The 22,139-nt window shown below is 40.6% G+C and overlaps 1 protein-coding gene across 1 annotated transcript in view; it reads right to left on the reverse strand.

Annotated features, from left to right (window-relative positions):
• LOC126198488 (von Willebrand factor A domain-containing protein 8) overlaps positions 1-22,139 on the reverse strand; it is a 275,162-nt gene that overhangs the window by 125,908 nt on the left and 127,115 nt on the right. Inside the window, exons 16-18 of the mRNA XM_049934860.1 lie at positions 21,592-21,748; positions 13,205-13,385; positions 1,220-1,425 (exon numbers count right to left, since the gene is read on the reverse strand). Of these exons, the coding sequence (XP_049790817.1) occupies positions 1,220-1,425; positions 13,205-13,385; positions 21,592-21,748 (544 nt within the window). The remainder of the gene's footprint in view (positions 1-1,219; positions 1,426-13,204; positions 13,386-21,591; positions 21,749-22,139) is intronic.

Raw genomic sequence — 22,139 nt, forward strand, 5'->3', positions numbered from 1 at the left:
GTCCAGCGAGTGCAGCAAGGTGGACGTTTCCTGCTGTTTTGAGGTGGCATTATGTGGGGCTGACGTACACCGCTGGTGGTCACAGAAGGCACTGTAACGGGTGTACGATATGTGAATTCCATCCTCCCACCGGTAGTGCAACCATATCGGCAGCATATTGATGAGGCATTCGTCTTCATGGACAACAATTCACGTCCCCATCATGCACATCTTGTGAATGACTTCCTTCAGGATAATGACATCGCTCGACTAGAGTGGCCAGTATGTTCTCCAGTCATGAACCCCATCGAACATGCCTGGGATGGATTGAAAAGTGCTGTTTATGTACGACATGACCCACCAACCACTCTGAGGGATCTACACCGAATCATCGTTGCGGAGTGGGGCAATCTGGACAGACAGTGTCTTCATGAACTTGTGGATAGTATGCCCCAATGAATAGAGACATGCATCAATGCAAGAGACGTGCTACTGGGTATTAGAGATAACGGTGTGTACAGCAATCTGGACCACCACCTCTGAAGGCCTCGCTGTATGGTGGTACAACGCGCAATGTGTGGTTTTCATGAGCAATAAAACAGACAGAAATGATGTTAATGTTAATCTCCATTCCAATTTTCTGTACAGGTTCCGAAACTGAGGTGACGCAAAACTTTTTTTGATGTGTGTACAATAATCCCAACTGATTTACCCATTAATTTTAAGTGATTTTGATTCCCAATCAAGGCTTTGTTTGCAGTGAAGGAGGAAGTGATGGACAAAGAGAGGTTGGAGGAGGAAATGGGCAGAGAGAGAGGGGGGAAAATGTTAAGGTTATATATCCACTTTCCATATATACTTATCAAGTGCAAAACATTGCTTGGTTCACTAGTGACTACACAAAGTACACTGATCTCACAATAGGAGATTTTTCCTGATGATACACAGAAAAGTTTAGATAGCTTTAATCTCATCTCAAGTCGCAGCTTAAACTTGTGCTCTTGCTGAAGACACTGGACCCTAAAAATCTCCTCCTCTCCTGTATCAATTAATTTTAACATTCATTTCTGATGCTAACTCTTTTGAATTAATCGAATAAACGATTTACAGTTGTAGAAACAACAAACTATTCACTGCTTTAAGCTGAAAGCAATCAGTCAAAGCTGCAGCATAATGCTGATTTACTGAACTACTTCATATACACAGTGAGAAACCAGTAGTACAATGAACAGTGACTGACCTGCAGATGCTTCACAATGTTGACAACTTCTCTTGTAGAGTAAGGATACTGCACTAGGCCTTGGTCTGCCATGGAGCGCAGTTCCCCAAATGCCTTTACCAGACGATTAATGACAGCATCTGGGACATCTGGACCATACTGCTTCAGAAGAGCCCTTTCTGACTGGGGGCTGGGATTGTCCACTGCATGACAACTGAATAAGTCACCTGTCATAAATAAATGAATGCATGAAATGGTGACAGAATATACTTCTACTCCAGTACCTAAACTTTCAGCATAATAAAGAATTGAAAATATGTTTCCTCAAAACCAACTCCATGAACATCTGGCAGAGTCCTCAGTGGCAGCTAACCAACTTTAGTTCATCTCCCTATTCCCTAGAGACTGAAATGTAATGAGGTGGAACTGATCCACTTCCTTTGATATCACTCCTAGCATCCATACTACATTTTTTTTTTCTTTTCCTGTTATGAAATTTCAACTTTCTTTTATGATTCTTGTTCTGGTTCCTATTGTCTAAAGTATAACTTACATTTAATTGATTATCATAGTCAAATATTCTGTATGAAAACATTTTTAAATAAAAAATCATTTTTAGAATTCTGTACTGCAATTGGAACTTTTATAGGAAGACTTTCATGTCTACCTGTCTGTCTGCTGTCTGTCTGCCTGTCTGTCAAGATCCCTTTAGCTCAGGAACAGGCAGAGGATCCAGATGAGCAAAATATGTCACACACTAAACTCTATGATCCCTTGGTAGTGTAAAAAATTTACACTTCTAAGTCAATGCAATCAAAAGATACAGTAATTTTTTGGTACACACAAACTCACTCATCAAAAACTATTATGTGCTTCCTGTTGACCTACAAACCTGCGACCGTAGCAGTCGCGCGGTTCCGGACTGTAGCGCCTAGAACTGCTCGGCCACCCCGGCCGGTGTACTGTGGGGAATTTGATCAGGTTTGCAATAACAGGTAGAGTGATTCATGAAGAAGGTTTATGAGTATAATTTACAAATATTTCTTGCTAACTGGCTGACCTATGATAAAGTGAAGTCCCCTGCAACTGTGAAAATGATGCCTTTGGCATCTAGCAAGGATAAGTGTAAGGCCACCCAACTACTGTGCCACACCAGCACTAAGCAGTCATGTAAATATGACAAAAATAGAATTAAAAATGGTATTTAGATTAAAGGTGAATAAGCAATGAGTTACACGGAATCGTAATGGTTCTAGTGAAATGAAGCAACTCTTGACAACAGAGAAGCTTATCATTTAAATCACTTATAATTATTTGACATACAATTAAAAATCATCTGTGAATCTGTGCACCTTATCCCAAAGATAGTTTTTATGCAGTGGAGTTTTGTACTACTGTCATGAACAGCCACTAGTTGACTGATGTATTCAGTGTGTAGACAAGGTAGTATTACTGAAGAGGTGTGGGAAAGCATTATAGAACATCAGAGCCATGACAGAAATAGACTTGGTAGCCTTGGTACTAGGCAGGAATTTGAGAGTGAGCCTCCACATATTGCATAGCTAACTTGGTGTCAGGTGCTCATGTGCAGTAAAGAGATGGCGAGGGACCAGAGTTGCAGGGAAAATAGTATGTTCAAGTAAACTGCATTCTTCACTTCTTCTATACAGAATCACCACTGTCATCAACAGATTGGTGGGGAGGTTCTGCTTGCAGAAATGCAGAAGTTCCTAAGATGACAGTATTGACTGCCTCGGAATTAATTTGTAGCAGTATTTGAGTATACTGATAGTTAGCATTTGTAGACTAGCTGATTTTATTGAAATATTTGAGAAAGTGAAACTGGTTGAGGTGTTATTGCTAGAATAAACTAGCAATGGAACCTTAGTGCTGAACGCATCAGAAAATTGTAGGTAAGGCTTTCTCAGACGATTGAGTGAATTAATGCAGTGACTTCAAAGACAGATTGAAACAAAAATGAATTATCTCCTATGGTAGAACAGATTTCAAAGACAGAATCTGTTAGCTTGGTATAGATTCAACTACAAACACATTGGCTACCAATTATATCAATGTGTAAGGGGATCACTGCTGTCAGCTGCAGTGGGACATTACCCAGAATCAGTGGCAACAAGCAAAAAAGGGTACCAGACCAGCATTCGAATACGGGATCTCCTCCTTTCTACTTTTCTAGGCAGTTGCATTAATCACTGTGCCACCCAGGACACAGGGTTATTGCAACTACACAGACTACCTCAGCAACTTCACAGCTGATCCAAATTCCCGCTGAACACCACCCATCCAGAGTCCCCGTCCATATACTCATTGTTCGCTACTCTGAGATTCCCACAAGAAGCAGATGTATTTGTGCATCCACACTGAAGAATGTGGAGCCATTGCCCAGCTAGGCACATAAATTGTATGAATCCACTGTGATTGTTCTTTCGGACATGTTCTTTCAGACATGTCCTGGGTTTGAATCCTTGTCCACTACACATTTTCACTTGTAGCTGCTGATTCCACCTAATGTCCCATTGCAGCTGACAGCAGTGATCCCCTTCAATTTACACATTGGCTACTAAAATAGATACAATGAAGAAAAATATTAACAGTTTAAATTTGAGTGGATGGTGTGAAATTAGTTCCAAACAGAGTTAATGAAATGGAGAGCTGCTTCGTAAAAGGGATGTACACTGAGGTGACAAAAATCGTGGGATAGCAATATGCGCATATACAGGTGGCAGTAGTACCATGTAAACAAGATACACTGGTGTCCAAAATTAAAGCAACAAACCGAAATTTTGGAAGGTTGCATTTATTTTGCCACAAAACAGTATAATCAAATGATAGTAAAGTAGAAACAATATAAAGAAAACAGAATTAAACAACTGCAACTTACATAACAGTAGACAAAATTATTCTTTGTTTTTTCCAACTTAACGGATTTACATGCACATTCCGACAACTGGTTAATGCACTATGTATGGGTGTAACCACTTCCGGCAGCAGTACGGGGCTGGCAAACAACAGAACATGCTGTGAAGGATGTCATCAATCTCATGTTGAGGAAATAATTCCCATTCTTCCTGCATCGCTGTTCACAAGTCTTGGAGAGTGGTTGACGGATGCTGAGGTGATGCAACCCGTGTCCGTAGTGCATCCCAGACATGCTCTCCGGGATTCAAATCAGGAGAGAGAGAAGGCCATGCCATGCATGCAATATTTTCCATTTCCAAGAAAACATAAACCATGCACACTCTAGGAAGTCAAGGATTATCGTCCAGCAATACGAAGTCTGCACACACAGCACGTTGCAACAACTGCGCATGAGGTCCCAAGATCTCGTCATGATACTTGACAGCAGTTAAAACTTGCCGATTTAATGATACAATTTCACGAAGAGGTGTTCCAAGTGGTCAACATAATCCCTGCCCACATCACATTAGGGATTGACCTCGATATCAGTCTCTTTCCACAATGATTTGGTCCCAAAAATCATGTTTTATATTCCCTCCAGATGTGAATCAACCGAGAGTCACTGTTCAGACCGAATTGGGACTCATCTGTGAAAAGAACATTGGCCTTTCATGCTGAAGGCTCCACTCTAGACATTCCCTTCTGTGAAGAAGCATCAGAGATACACATACAGCAGTCTCCGACAATGAAGGCCACTCTGCCAAAGCCTTCTGTACACCGTTTGCTGTGCTACAACCCATCTAATTGCTGTGCAGTACTAAGGCGGTACCATAATGCCCTCACAGGCAAATAGCGATCCTCTTTTTCTGATATTACACTGGTCGGCCCCACCCTGGTCTTTGGGATACAGTTTCAATCTATAAACTGTCGCCACATCCGAAAAACAACAGAACGATTCACATTAAGCCATCGGGCCACATCAGTTTGCGACTGTCCTGCTTCTATTCTTCCCATGGCCCTCCACTGTAGACAGCCTGGTAGGCATCCTCTCTGTGCCATACTGCACCGCAGTGGCTGTGTATACAGCAACTGTGATGTGGGACTACCCGGCAAACACTATTCCATTTGATAGGTGCCCTGATGTCATCACTGGTCTGGTTGTTCATTGACCAGAATACCATCTTCCCCGCAGGACACAATCGTACAGACATCTGTTGACAGTTTTATGATTATATCGTTAACTAGACACAGGATGGGGAAATACTGGACTGTTGCTTTAATTTTGGATACCAGTTTATTAAAAGGCAATGCACTGGCAGAGCTGTCATTTGCACTTTGGTGATTCATGTGAAATGTGTTTGACGTGATTATGGCTGCACAATGGGGATTAACAGACTCACAATGGGGACTGGCAGCTGGAGCTAGATGCATGGGACATCCCATTTTGGAAATTGTTAGGGAATTCAATATTCTGAGATCCACTGAGTCAAGAGTGTACTGAGAATATCAAATTTCAGGCATTACCCCTCATCACAGACAATGCAGTGGCCAACAGCAATCACTTAATGACCGAGAGCAGCGGCACTTGCTTAGAGTTGTCAGTGCTAAGAGACAAGCAACACTGAATGAAATAACAACAGAAATCAATGCGGGACATACAACAAACATACCCATTAGAACAATGAGGCAATATTTGTCTTTAATCAGCTATGGCAGTAGACGACCAATGAGAGTGCCTTTGCTAACAGCATGACATCACCTGTAGCATCTCTTCTGGGCTCATGACCCTATCAGTTGGAGCCTTGATGACTGGAAAACTGTGGCCTTGTCAGATAAGTCCCAATTTCAGTTGGTAAGAACTGATGGTAGGGTTCAGATGTGGTGCAGAACCCTCAAAGCCATGGACCCAACTTGCCAACAAGGCACTATGCAAACTGGTGGTGGCTCCATAATGGTTTGGGCTATGTTTACATGGAATGGACTGAGTCCTCTGTTCCAACTGAGCAGATCAGTGACTGGAAATGATTATGTTATGCTACGTGGAGACCATTTGCAGTCATTCATGGACTTCATGTTCCCGAACAACAATGTCATGTCACTGATGCTGCAATTGTGTGCAATTGGTTTGAAGAACATTCTGAACAATGTGAGAGAAACGATTTAGCCACCCACATGGCCCAATAACAATCCCATCAAACACGTATGGGACATAATGGAGAGGTCAGTTCACACACAAAATCCTGCACCAACGGCATTTTCATAATTATGGACATCTACAGAGGCAGCAGAGCTCAATATTTCTGAGGGGACTCCCAATGACTCGTCGAGTCCATGCTACATTGAACTGCTGTACTGTGCTGGGCAAAAGGATGTTTGACATGATATTAAGAGGCATCCCATGACTTTTGTCAACTCAGTGTAGTATGGACACCAGTAAACCTTGATAAATATAAATACCTTAAATTGCCTGTGTAGTCAGTGACAGTTTAAGAGATAAATATTTAACAAGAAAGCAGGTGTCAGCTGAAGTAGGGAGTAAATTGATCCAAATTGAAGAATATCACTATGAGGTAGCTGTCAAATGTCATGTACATACAGAAAGGATTAAAATCAGATCAATTGATGGGAAGGAAAGAAAAGTATAGAAGATCTATACTGTAGAGCCAGAAATTTCCCATAACTAGTCCTAAGGACAATACATTTCTGCTATTATTTCTAAGAGCATTTCTGGGAACACTGCCACGGTCACAGCTAGAATGCAGAAAAGTTAGAATCTCAAAAAGCTGCTATGCAGTTGGGGCAAGCATGTGCTGCACTGAGTGATGTAGACCAATCACAAAGATTTGGTAGATAAATCTAATCCAGAAGAAAGTTCCGTTGCTAGAGACACAGAAACATTTCCAATTAAGTTACTGGGTCCAGTTGAATATCATAGGGGATATAGCAGTCAGCCGGACTACTTTTAATTATATGTATACAGGTTGGTCAGAAACAGTTTGAAATGCTTGTAAGGGTGTTACAGGGTAGGTTGTGGTGAAAAATCAGGGCCGGCACAAGGCACATGCGAAGTGTGTGACCGCACGGAGTGGCACTTTCTGAGGGGCAGAAAATCTGCCACCCCCCATCCTCCCCCCCTTTTTTTAAAAAGACAAACTGAACATTCATGCCCAAGAGGGGATTCGAAATCAAACCTCAGAGGGAGCGGCTTCGGGAACTGTGGCATGGTGCCTCTACTACCCGCCGGCCAGCCCTGTTGTACAAGGGGAGGGAGGAGGGCTAATTTCTTCCTCGCCACTGTGGCAGCACTGTCATGTTTACACCGGAGGAACAGAGAGGGGGAAACAGTCTGGTGTACATGCCAGTATTCTTATGAGTGGAGTGCTGTCAGCCTGTTACGTGCCTTGCATTTACTCACAGCTAATTTTGCAGAAGACGAAATCTAATTTGGAAATTCGAATGCAATGTTCGATACTGGAGTTACATGTTAAGCCTGAAGCAATTTTGCTAAGCCCTTCAATGGCAGTTTCCGAGTGTTTTATTCTTCCCGCATTATGGAAAAAAATCGTTGAACATTACTACAGTTAAACATGTCCAACACCTACAATGGCTAGAAGTATTTCGAATGGGTAAATACGCTGCAAGTAATTACAAGGGATAAAGACATTGCTAATAAGCCTGGCATAAGTTGGGTTTTGACATATTTTTGACTATTTTCGAAAATTTTTGCTATCCGTTTCTGAGTGATAGACGTTTTGGTTTTTGAGCCATGCATGAACAGTAATTAAACTCTGACTGGCACTTTTGTTTGGCAATACTACTCGCACACTATCACTTTGCCAACATTTATTTACTGTGAATCCATGTTTCATCTTAGTAAACTACTGGTCGCTTTGATTCTGATGAAAACCTGAGAAAGAATGGTCTTTTAGCAACAATGCCCTCTCATTCGCACAATACCAAACGTTAATTTTGACACCTTCTAAAATGAAAATCCATAGGCAGAACATTGCATCTAAGGATTTTCTTGCTAGCTTTGAAGCTTACTTCTGTTTGACAAAAGTTGTGCAGTTTACGCAAAGTTCGTATTTCTTTCTATTGTTCGTAATGCCATAGAAATGGCTGCCTGATAATACATTTATCCATATCATCGCTCACATACTTATTGTGAGCTGCTTGCTTCTTCTTCTTCTTCTTCTTCTTCTTGGGCATTATTTTAACTGTAGCCTCGCTGTACCTCGTCATGTGACCTAGTTCCTGGCACTGCTGCATCACCACTTCGCCTTTGCAGGCAATAGGTATTGTTGCATTCTCTACAATGAAAACTACAGAATTCGTTTTGGTAGTTGGCCAAGGGAGTCAAGATTGGTCAGAAGCAATTTCATTGCCTTTCATAATAATAGAAGAATTGGTGCATCTGAATTTCTTGCAACTTGGGATGTAATAGGTAAGTGCTTTTCATATAATGTACAATTAGTATTGAATATGCACATTACTCATAAGTTAGAATTTTTCTCCTTCAAGATTGCAGAATAGGAAAATTTATTTTTCTTATGATCTGTTACTTCAAAAATTGGCAAGTCGGCAAATAAGCACGTGTCGTCCCAACCAGCTAGAATGAAAATAAAGCGAAGAAAAGTGAAGTGATACGGCAATGACTAATTTGTTACCCCTTATTCCATAATCAGACACGAAAGAAGTGACACGTGGAAATTATGACAGATGTCGGGTGTCAGTTTTTTGAAATGAACAACTGTAGTGCAGTGAGTTAATATATTTCAACTAGCATTAGCACCCATCGATGCCCAGGTGTGTATTTATTGCATTATTATGTTACTCCATCTCCTTATTCTTCCTCTCTCCATTGTCTTCCGCCCCAGTCTTTGGCCATTTTACCTGCATCTGTAGTGAAATTCGGCCTGAAATTCAATTTCACACGGCTCAATTCTTATGACTTCATCTCCTGAACAGTGTATCCTACAGTAATATAATTTTCCGTTTACATGCAGTGGAATATCAGGAAATTGTCTGCGAAGTGTGTTGCAAATAAAGTTAGTACACTGACATCAATAGTTAGTTTCACGTAATCGTTCTTTACAGGCTAGATCGAAACATGTCCGATGGTGGAAAAAGACTGTCTGGAAGTGAATACAGGAAAAGATGGGCGCTGAAGAAAGATGACGATAAGAAGCAAATGGATGCACTACAACTTGGATCATCTATAACCAACAACATTCTATTAATGATGAAATCTGCAAAGTAATACAGTACAATTCTGGACTGCACACCAGATATTTCAAAAGTTGAGCAGATGACGGTTGTGGTACGTTTCGTCCAGGAGACAAGACTCGACGGGGTATACAATGTCCGGATTCGGGAGCATTTCTGGGATTTCTTCCAGTGCCCGATTCTTCAAGTTCCACTTTGACGCAGGTTGTACTCAAGTTCTTGGAAGATAAAAAAATCCTATTGAGTAATATGAGAGGGCAAGAATATGGCAATGGAGCAAACATGAAAGGAAAGAAGTCTGGTCTCCAGAAAAGAATTTCAGATATGAACAAGAGAGCATTTTATGTACCATGTAGCAGTCACTCATTGAATCTTGTTGTAAACGATGCCGCTATGTCTTCTAAATATGCTGTTTCCATGTTTTTGACAGTAAAAAGCTTGTATGGCTTCTTCTCGTCCTCCGTTCGACATTGGGATGTCTTGAAGAAGTATCTGCCTAACCTGTCACTGAAGCCACTGAGCGATACTAGGTGGGAAAGTCACATCGATGCACTTACTCCCCTGAGATTTCAAATTGGAGGTGTTTATGATGCACTGGTTCAGATATCAGAAGAATTCGATGGCTTGACCACTCATGAAGCAACGTCACTTGAGAATCAAATAAAAAATTACACCTTTCTCACTTCTCTGGTAATCTGGTACGTCGTTCTGCTTCACATCAGTGTAGTCAGTAAGACCCTCCAGACCACTGACATAAATGTTTCTGAGGCTGTGGAAATGCTTGAAAAAACAAAAGCATATTTTGAGACCTGCAGAATAGAAGAAAATTTATCTTCCTTGACTGATTCCAAAGAGTTGGCTACAGAATTAGAGCTAAATGATCTAACGTTACCTCAGATAAGTGTTTCCTGGCGACCCAGTAAGAAGCCAATACACAATAGATGACCCATCAAAACGTTACAAGACTGAATTCTACTATTATCTTTTAGATATAGTAACCACATCTTTGGATGAGATATTCAATCAACTGAAATCTCATTGTGATTATTTTGATTTTCTCTACAACATCGGCAAGTTGAAGAATGCACCTCCTGACAGCCTGGACACAAAGTGTAGAAACCTCGCAGCGATTTTGCAAGATTATGAGTCAAGTGAAATTGATGCACTGGAATTGAGGGAAGAACCAAAAGTGCTTTCAACATTGTTGAAACCTGGAATAGGTCCAAAAGAGACTCTGAAGTTTATAGGAAGACATAATTTTTGCCCTAATGTTAACATTGCTCTGAGAATTCTCCTAACACTCACAGTGACAGTTGCGAGTGGAGAGAGGAGATTCTCAAAACTGAAATTGATAAAGATATACTTTCGCTCAACGATGAGCCAAACTTGTTTGAATGATCTTCCAACAATATCGATTGAGCATGAGCTGGCAGAGGACTTAAATTACACAGATTGTGTGAAAGAGTTTGCACAAGCGAAAGCCAGGAAGGTTCGATTTGTCTAGTATTTTTTAAAATTTTTATATTATGATCAGTGTCACGGTTATTTACTGTGTTGTTTCTTATTTTGTTCAACATTAAATAGTTATTGTAAATATTATTGTTCAAACCAAATTATTGTTAAATTGTAAATATATTTTGTTTCCTGTTGAATACAATATCTGTTCACGACCATTGAAAAATGTTTACTTACATTAACTGTAAGTTCATGCCACGTGGGATTAGCCGAGCAGTCTAAGGTTCTGCAGTCGTGGACTGTGCAGCTGGTACCGGCGGAGGTTCGAGTCCTCCCTCGGGCATGAGTGTGTGTGTTTGTCCTTAGGATAATTTAGGTTAAGTAGTGTGTAAGCTTAGGGACTGATGACCTTAGCAGTTAAGTCCCATAAGATTTCACACACATTTGAACACTTTTGTAAATTGACAAGGCTTATTAAAATTAGCTAGATTTCTTCAATTAGGTTTGACTCCATTTTTGAGCTGGTGCCCAGCGACTGTTTTGTACAAATCTGTAGAGAATGTCGCCAATCAGTCGCAATTTTTGTTTTTATCTTCCAGATCTACATAGATTTTGGGCACAGTGTGGCTATTCTCAATGCTTTGAGTTATGTTTACATCTATACTGTCATGCTGAATGTAACTGTCAACATGATGGTTTAGATGTAAGCACATATTAAAAGCTTTGACACTAGCCACATAGTGGCTGAAACTTAGGTAGATCTGAAAAGTAAAAACAAAAATTGCGATTGATTGCTGCCATTTCCTACAGATTTGATTAAATAAAATTCCACAAACGTTTTGGGGGGAAAAAAGAGAGAGAGAGAGACAGAGACAGAGAGAGAGAGAGAAAAGAGAGAAACGGGAGGGGAGGGGGGGGGGGGGAATTTAGCATCTCGCACATGGCGGCACTTGGGCTCTTGCACCGGCCCTATGAAAAATAATTGCTAAGAAAAAAATTCGATACATTGTGCCATTTCTGAGATAATTAGCATTTAAGTTAGCCAATCATGCCATTGTGCATGCAAATTCAAGTGCCTGCCAGAGACAGTGTTACCAAATGAGATTTTTGTTTTGTTTCCTAAAATTGAACAAGAGTGTGATACAAAAATTGGACATGGGCAGGTAGCAGGAACTGAACCATAGCTAATGGCCTACCAGTCTTGTGTGATATCATCTATGTTATAAGAGCAACTAACACTATTTGTATTTGGTGAACCTCTTGAATTTCCACGCACAATGGCCTGACTGGCTAACTTCAATGCTAATTATTAACTTGGAAATGCTGTAACATATCGAATTTTTTCTTAACAATTATATCTCACCCTACAACATCCTTACAAGCTTTTCAAACTGTATACAAATAAGTAGAAAAATCTGGAGCCTGAGATAAAGAATAAATAGTTAATAATCCCACAACCCTGTGATGTTTCCCTTGGTTATTATTCTCTAAAGTGTTATTCTACTCATTGTCTTTTCTCTTCTTTCCTTTTCATGGTGGTTAGTAAAAATAACAATTGTTCATTTGTCATGATTACCATCACTGAAATACTACCTGAACTTTGGATGTTCACAAAGCACAGAAATATGGTTCAACACAATGGAAGAATCAAATCCATATTACTACCATAAAGAGGTAGGGAATGGGAACTTTATAATTAACAAATGGAGAGCTGCATGAAGTGATGAAAATTCATGGTATTATGAAGGAAAGATCTGTGAGAGAAATAGACAACAGAGAAGCACTACATGAACAAGATTTGAGGAAAACACTAAAAGGAGAGTAGTGGGCCCGGACTGTCATCAATAGAATGACTGCCAAGGATCATTGTTACAAATATGACAGCACTATTAAAAAATTGTCTTCTCAAGGAACACACAGAATGCACAAAAAAGATCTGCTAGCCCCAGGTTTTAATTGAGATACTTCAGATTATGTTTGAGGCATTAACTGATTCAGAGAGCAAGGTTGGCATTTCAAATAATGGCATCACTTTAAGTAAAACAGAATATAAGTCTACACCTATATTCTCTTAACATGTTAGGCCTATATTTTTGAATGTTGATGATCATTACACATAAAAACGATGACAATACTGCATGAATATTTGTCAGTATTCTAAAACTCATGTTTACTTAATCTTTCCATCTGTAAGCGGACAATGGCTACAACAACAATCAGTGTGAAACATGGATAAATTGAACACAATAACCAATGGCAAATAAGGATATAATGGTAATATTCTCATATAGAATACAGATGCTGAGGAGTATGACTTACAATTACAACAACGATCAAAACAAGGTGAGAATTCACTTCAATATGTTACATAGTAATATTCTACACTCAGTATTAGCATGCTTACATTACCTAAGGCTCCAAAGAAATCATTTCCTAGGAAGGGAAACCCTGGCCGATTAGCCAGTACAATCATCCTGAAGTCTGGGTGCAGAGCAATGACCGAGCCACCAGCAGATTGTACTCTTGGATCACCATGTGGCACAATACGGCGGCCATCTGATAAAATCATTTCACCAGATTCTACTAGTGTCTGAAACAGACAAGATACAATGTTTAATTGATTTGAAGCCCTCTGTTCACACTTAATACAATCACAGAATAATGCTTATACAACAGTAAGCAATAGATGCCAGCACCTACCCTCAGAAACTAAAGCATGGCAAGAACATAGAAAAAGAATGTGCTATTTCTTTAACTTCTAAATTAGCAAATTCTTTTTTCAAAATGTCACAGCAGAAGGATTAATATGAATAGCCCCTTGTAAGTCTGAATGGATGATGATGATGACGATGATGATGTTCCGGATTATGAAATGTAAAATCTGGAGTGCAATCTTTCTTACAAGTCGTCAAGTCTAAAATAATTATGGGCTTCTGTAGGAGACAAGGTGGAAATCTGCTCCAACTTTGATGTAAAATGTTAAAAAAAGCCACACCTACCTCTAAAAGGCAACCCTTCATGCAAATCCCATAGAATATAGTTGTTCAGTGTTGAGTATAAAAGAACTTTTCCATCAGCAGCTGAACAACAGTGTTTTATACCCCTGTCACATCATGAGGAGTCATCGCCTGATGTGAAGTGGTGACTTATTAACCTCTGCGCAAAGGCACAGTATGGGGCTGGTTCTAAAGATCCCCTTTCCCAGCTGTATTCCTTCATGATTTTATAAATTAGAAGGATGTGCAGATCCACAGACTGTGTACCCATAATCAAGCCGAGATACACGAAGACCCTATAAAACGGGAGCAAACAAATTTGGTCTGCTCCCCATGAACTGCAGATAAGACATTTAAAAATACTTAGTTATTTTTGGGACTGTCTTTTCAGGCCTGTAATGTGTGGAAACCTTGTAAGTTTGAATACAAATGGTTAAAAAGAACACTCGCTGACTTTTCTGTTGAAAAATAAAAATCCCTTTGCTCTGATCATTCAGCTGACTGTGGAAGAGTTAGTGGCAACCAGTGACTCGTCGCTGTAATGCCTGAGGAAAAACAAAAGACAGAAAAGTCATCAACAAACAAAGAACACTGGAAAGGACACTTAACTCCTGACATTAAACTATTAATAGCTACGGTAAAGACAGTCAGACTTAAAACACTAGCCTGAGGGATGCTGTTCTCCTGCTCAATGCACTGAGAGAGGATATCACCAACTCAGTATGTAAAATAGCGTGGTGAGAGGAAGGACCTATGACAGGAAGACATTCTTGAAAATCCCATTCACATATCTGTCCAAGGATAACTAAACTCTAAGTGGTATCGTAGACCTTTACAACATCAAAAAATATATCTAGGATCTTCTGCCAATGCAGGAAAGCCTGTTGTATAGATGCTTTCATGAAAAGGGCTGATGATGAGCGTCACAAGTCAGCATCTTTTATCCTGATGATCAATCAACCAACATTGCCGGAGTATATTGTTCCAGGCTTACTCTAAATTACAGTCAGACCATATGTGTTTAATCCTATGTGTTGCTGTGTCAACACTTCGGTCACACCACCTTGGGTTGTAATGGTCAGGCAATGTGTGGAAGATGTGGCTCCACTTCCCACAAACCATGCATTTAAATGTATGAGGGTCACTCCAAAAGAAATGCACACCATTTTTTTAATCCATTTTTTATTCTACATGTTTGAAAGTTTTACAGTGTATAGATACATCCTTTAGGAACAATATTTTCATTTCTCCACATAATTTACATTCCTCTCAACTGCCTTACGCCATCTTGGAAACAGCGCCTGTATACCCGCACGGTAAAGTTCTGGACCAACCTGTTGGAGCCACTGTTTGGCAGCGTGTACAAGGGAGTCATCATCTTCAAACCTTGTTCCACGAAGAGAGTCTTTCGGTTTCCCAAAGAGATGATAGTCACATGGAGCCAGGTCAGGACTTTAAGGCGGGTGTTTCAGTGTTGTCCATCCGAGTTTTGTGATCGCTTCCATGGTTTTTTGACTGACATGTGGCCATGCATTGTCGTGCAACAGAAAAACATCCTGCTTTTGCCGATGTGGTCGAACACTACTCAGTCGAGCTTGAAGTTTCTTCATATATGCATCAGAATTTATGGTGGTTCCACTTGGCATGATGTCCACAAGCAAGAGTCCTTCGGAATCGAAAAACACCATAGCCATAACTTTTCCAGCAGAAGTGGTGGTTTTGAATTTTATTTTTCTTGGGTGAATTTGCATGATGCCATTCCATTGACTGCCTCTTCGTCTCTGGTGAAAAATGATGGAGCCATGTTCCTTCACCTGTCACAATTCTTCCAAGAAATTCCTCTCCACCATTCTCGTACTGTTCCAAAAGTTCGCTGCATACTGTTTTTCTTGTTTCTTTGTGAGCCACTGTCAACATCCTGGGAACCCACCTGGCACAAACCTTTTTTAATGCCAACACTTTCAGTATTCTGCAAACACTTCCTTCCCCTATCCCAACATAGCGTGACAATTCATTCACTGTGATGCGTCTGTCAGCAGTCACCAATTCGTTCTGCACATTGTCTGGAGTTTGTGCAGTACGAGGCCTGCCGCTGCGAGGACAATCCTCAATATTGTCGTGCCCGCTTTCATCACATAACCTGCTTGCCCACTGACTAACTGTATTGCAATCGACAGCAGCATCTCCATACACCTTTTTCAGCCTCTTGTGAATGTTTTCCACTGTCTCGTTTTCGCAGCACAGGAATTCAAGACAGAACGTTGCTTCTGAGGAACGTCAAGTGTAGCAGCCATCTTGAAGACATGCTGTGACGGTGCCACTCACAGGAACAGGTTGAACTAAGTTTGAAAACAAGCGGGAAGGATGTATCTACATACTGTAAACCTTTCTCAGATGCAGAGTGAAAACTGTATTTTTACAAAAATAGTATGCATTTCTTTTGGAGTGACCCTTGTACTTCCCCACCAATGTGCATCAATTGCTCCCAAGCCCATCCAGTTACTAGCAATAAATGTCCTGTCTTCACAGAAGGAAAAGAAATACAGGAGATTGGTCACCCAATGCATCCCCTACTCTATAGCGAAAGAGGCATTTAAGGGCACATAGCCACACACTTCCAAGAAATCACTGCTCTCAATATTGAAGAAGACTGTTGAGAAGATTTGTGTTGGCACCGAACTTTGACAACTGAGCAGAGCACTTCAACTCATATCAATAAATGTAGCTGCAAGCCTGTACTCCTCGTCCAACAACCAAGCCTTCCTACCAATTAAATATCAGAAAGAATAGCACACCCTCGTGGGAGTCATTTGAAGAGACCTGGCAAAATATTTCTGTTACAAAATCTGTTCCACCATTCCCAAAATGCACGATGAGGATGAAAATCAATAGAATAGAACAATAAAGTCTGAAGCCATCAGTGTATGTTACTTGGTCATGTTTGATGGATTATGTGATGACCATACTATCCATGGTATGCACGTCAATGACTACCTGAGGGAATCCTTAAGTCTGTCAAGTAATCCCTCTCCCCTCCACTGCAAAATTTCCCCAACACGGAGGAATGTCAGGGGGAAAGGTGGAGGAAAATGTCACTGTTAAGAAGGCTTCCAAGTTTCAATGGAAATTGAATGAGTTGAGGACACATTTGGAGGAACTACGTCTATTGGTCAGGGTAGTCCACTGTGTGTCTGCCTTCAAGAGACACATTTAAATTCTCTGACGGCCCTGAGCTATGTGGCTACAGTCTCCACAAAAAGGATGACATTAGTGAAGAGAGAGCTAAAGGAAGAGTGACTATTTGCATAAACACCATCTACCACTTCTTGCTTCTCTCCCTCACAATAAGCCAAAAACCAGTCACAGTAGCAGTGCATGTTCATATGCATAATATGCTGACAATCTGCTCACTCTACTTGCACCCAAATGAGGTGCTACATGAATAGGCTCTCCATGACCACCTTACTCAGTTCTCATATCACTTCGTCCTATGTGGTGATTTTAACACACACAATGTGCTTTGGACTCTGCAACATCTTGCTCCAGGGGTAGAACAAAGGAGAGTGTTCTCATATCCTCATGTGCATGTTTGTTAAAGGTAGGATGGAGCATGTGCTTCAGCACTGCAATTGGGTTGTTCACTGCTATTAACCTGTCACTATGCTATCCACCCTTGGACACTACTCAGTGGGAACTGGTTGATAACTTGAACTCATGATCATTTTCTGTTTGGATTTGCCTATCAGATAGTATAGTGCCCAAACTAAAGCCAGTGCAACGGTTTTGCAGTAGGGCATACTGGACACTTTATAGCCTGCTTAATGTGTCTGAACACTGTGAAGGTGTCCAGGTATGGGTGGATGATATTACCCACATGACCCATTATGCCACTGAAGCATCCATTCTGCAGTATTCATGCCAGCTGGAAAGGCAGCCTGTGCCATAGCGAAACGCCGCTCTGCGATCAGGGCCAGGCCAACAGCTCTGCTTAGGTTCAAGTGCCAACTAAAGCACTTTACTGCATCACAGCATGTGGGAAATGGAAGTCTCCAGACCAACCCACAAGACGCTGCCCAGTCTATGGCAGCCTATTCTGCCATAGTTAGCACCAATGTCAGTCAGGATTTTAACTTTCCAAGACCACAGAATGGCTGAGTTAGGACTTCAGTTCCACCACTGATGAAGAATACAACTGCCTCTTTTCCATGTGGGAGCTGGATTCTGCATTATATGCAGCTCATGATACACCATGCGGTCAGGTAAACTACAATCGTAATGACACTTCACAGTGTGTACCAAAGAAATTTTTTCTCTCTTTCTATCCTCATTTGGGTGTCAGGACAGTTTCCTGTCTTCTGGCAAGAGGCAATTTCAATTCCACTTTAAAGCGTAGCAACGACCACACATGGCTGAGTAACTATCATAGTTTTGCCCTTGGTACCTGCATGAGAAAGACCTTGTTTGGATCTTAGAATCCAGATGGCTTCTTAGTCACTTTAAAATGTGGTTTCAGGAGGTAACCTGACCTCAGACTGTTGTCAATGTCAATACCATGGATAGTACGGTCATCGCCTAAACCGTCAAACATGAACAAGGTCACCTACACTGATGGCTTCAGACCTGAACATTCTAGCTGTTGATTTTCATCCCCCGTCCTGCATTTTGGGGATGGCATCATGGACATTTCAACAGAAACATTTCGCTGGGTCTCTTCAACTGTCTTTCATGAGAGTCTGCTATTCTTTCCGATATTAACTTGGCAACCATCAGTATTTCAGTGGTAGGAAGGCTTGGTTGTGGGGCCAGGAGTGCGCAATTGCAGCTGCATTTATTGGTGCATGTTGAAGAGCTCTGCACAATAGTCACAGTTCAGTGCCAACACTAATCTTCTGAACAGTCTGCTTCAATGCGGAGAGAAGTGATTTCATGGAAGTGTGTGGCTGTATGGTTTTAAATACCTCCTTCGCAATAGAATAGGAAATGCCTTGATTGACTAATCTGTTGTATTTCTATCTCTTCCACGAAGACAGGACATTCCCTGCTACAAACTGGATGGGCTTGGGAGCAATTGATGCACATGGGTGGGAAAGTACATGGTTTGTGGGAAGTCACATCTTCCACACATTACCTAACCATTACAACCCATGGTGGTGTGACCAAAGTAGTGACACAGCAAAGCATAGGCTTAGGCACATATGGTCCAACTTTAAGTTGGAGTACGCCTGATGCAGTACACTCAGGCAACTTCAGCAGATTGATTATCAGGATAAAATATGCTGACTTTTGAAGTTCACCATCAACCTTTTTCATGAAATTCGGTATGTCAGTGACACATTTGTTTTCCAATTTGTATTATGTTTCTTTGGTATTTATATCCATAATGTCCCGGCATGTTAGAACTCTTTTACAAAAACTTAGCCCAGTTTAGAGCTCACAATTAGTATCATATTTCCAAACAGTTTGACATTTAACAGCTTGTTTAATTGTGTAGCTTTCAATGTCTCGATCAGGAGTGTGTCATTTCACACACTCTTGATAGATTTAAGTTGCCTTGCCAATCCCTCTAGAGCTACACGGACGTACAATTTTTCAAAGGAACCTCCTAAACGTCTAACAAACATAAATACATTATCCACCTCAGGATGTGGTTCATTAGTAGCATTGGTTTCTCTTACATTTACAGACAACTGGTGGACTAGCCAAATGACGTTTATTTGGAGTTTGGGTGCTAACACTGCCCAAGAGACCATAGACCACTCGAACCACAGATAATGGAAGAGGCTTTACACAGATCCCAGGAGTGGTTAGGAATTTTTTTTGAGTCATCAATCTCCTGACGGGTCTCATGCGGCCCACCACGAATTCCTCTCCTGTGCCAACCTCTTCATCTCAGAGTAGCACTTGCAACCTACGTCCTCAATTATTTGCTGGATGTATTCCAATCTCTACAGTTTTTGCCCTGTACAGCTCCCTCTAGTACCATGGAAGTCATTCCCTCATGTCTTAACTGACGACCTATCATCCTGTCCGTTCTCCTTATCCCTGTTTTCCACATATTCCTTTCCTCTCCGATTCTGTGCAGAGCCTCCTCCTCATCCCTTACTTTATTAGTCACCTAATTTTCAACATTCGTCTGTACCACCACATCTCAAATGCCTCGATTCTCTTCTGTTCTGGTTTTCCCACAGTTCATGTTTCACTACATAGAATGCTGTACTCCAGACGTGCATCTCAGAAATTTCTTCCTCAAATGAAGGCCTATGTTTCATACTAGCAGACTTCTCTTGGCCATGAATGCCCTTTTTGCCAATGCTAGTCTGCTTTTGATGTTCTCCTTGCTCCGTGCGTCATTGGTTATTCTACTGCCTAGGTAGCAGAATTCCTTAACTTCATCTACTTCATTACCATCAATCCTGATGTTAAATTTCTCATTGTTCTCATTTCTGCTACTTCTCATTCTTTTATCTTGATTGGGCAAGATCAGCAAACTGCTGTCAGTCACAGGTGGACAAGAAGTTGTAGTTCAACATCAGGTGTAGGAGCCAGCTGGCATGAGTTTATCAGACAGTTAGGATGATGGTTTTCATATACTGAATGCAACTGTTACCTGATTAGATTATTTTGTTCAATAATCTAATGCCATAAGCACTAAAAAGATCAATTCATGATGAATATTGAGAGACAATGAAGAACGATAAACAGAGAATGCTTGTAAAATTAGTATAACCACAGCAAAAAGCAGGCAAATGTGTGAAACAATTCGGCCACTGAGGTATGCTTACATTTCATGTGCTACAATACGGTGAGACAGCATGTCCCATGTAGACAGAAATTCTCTTATTGAAGATATTTCAAAACATCTTTCCAACTACTATAAGAATTGCACACTTATTTTACCACATGCATTGTGTTTCAATCATTTAAAACATTGTCTTTAGTAGAACTTTCATCCAATTTCTACTTATATGTGGGAGTGTTAACTGCATGCACATTTTCCAGATAGTCCTGCATTTGACACTGACATTTTTGGCATAATGTCAGTTTGACTTGTAGCAATACACATTTTTAGACATAATACATGACAAAATATTGCACCACTAATGTTTATTTGCATTCCCGGAAGAGAAAATAAATAAACATTGCTTCTGCAATAATTTGTTATCCATGCAAAACATAAACAAACAATAGTGGAGCAATGTTTTGTTCTTTGCTGAGAACTTAAAGAAACAGTTGTGCAACATTCTGTTAAGAAAAGTGTAGTGCTGCATACCAAAGTGAAATTATACCCATTAGTGTCAAATGCAGGATTATTTGGAAAATGTATGTGTAGATGATGCTTCCAGGTATGTGCTGCCACTGAAGGTTTTAAATGAATCAAATGAAACATATACAGTGCAATAAAGACACTTTTTTTTTATTAGCTGCAAAAATGGGCTTGAAATAACCTAAGTAATTGTACAGCAACTATGGACACTGAGGCCACATAAATGGGAAGTATCTTGTTTGTTAATTCTCATTTCTTTTGTGTATTGATCTGAGTATACTATTTCTTTTAATTAGAAAAATTATTGAGATTGCATTTTATTTTTATTCATTAATCTTCAAAGCATGCATTTGGTAAAGTGTGTGTTAAGGGTGTGTAACCAATTACTTTCTTGGCAATGTAAAGTGAACATAGAAGCCAATAGTCCATGGGTTTACCATTAGTAGACTGGCTGCAGAACTAATTTAACACGAAAAAGTAGAAAACACAGTGACAGTGAGTACTTTATACTGTTGTTCTGAAAAGTGCGGGTATACCTTCAGAATGCAAGTGACATGCGTGGGAGCCTTGTCTGCTTCATCTACAACCAATACATGACCACTCTTCACAGCTTGTACTAATGGAGAGTCTTCATATATCACGACACCATCTCTCACTGTTGGCTGCAGGGTCAATGTTTGTACTGTTGTGTCCCTAGGAGCAGGAAAGAACACAGATACACAAATAAGGCTTTTTACTATTTATAACTGTAACCACACAGACAACATGATTTTATTTCTGTTTGAACAAAGGGACAACATAAAAAAGAACTTAATGAAAATATCCTACCCAAACATCCTACGTAAGACCGGGATGCACCATTTATGAATATGTTATACAGTTCACATCAGAGAGCAAAGCCGGCCGCGGTGGCCGCGTGGTTCTAGGCGCTGCAGTCAGGAACTGCGGGACTGCTGCGGTCGCAGGTTCGAATCCTGCCTCGGGCATGGATGTGTGTGATGTCCTTAGGTTAGTTAGGTTTAAGTAGTTCTAAGTTCTAGGGGACTGATGACCTCAGATGTTAAGTCCCATAGTGCTCAGAGCC

Source organism: Schistocerca nitens, chromosome 8 (assembly GCF_023898315.1).
Source record: "Schistocerca nitens isolate TAMUIC-IGC-003100 chromosome 8, iqSchNite1.1, whole genome shotgun sequence".
Classification (NCBI taxonomy): Eukaryota; Metazoa; Arthropoda; class Insecta; order Orthoptera; family Acrididae; genus Schistocerca; species Schistocerca nitens.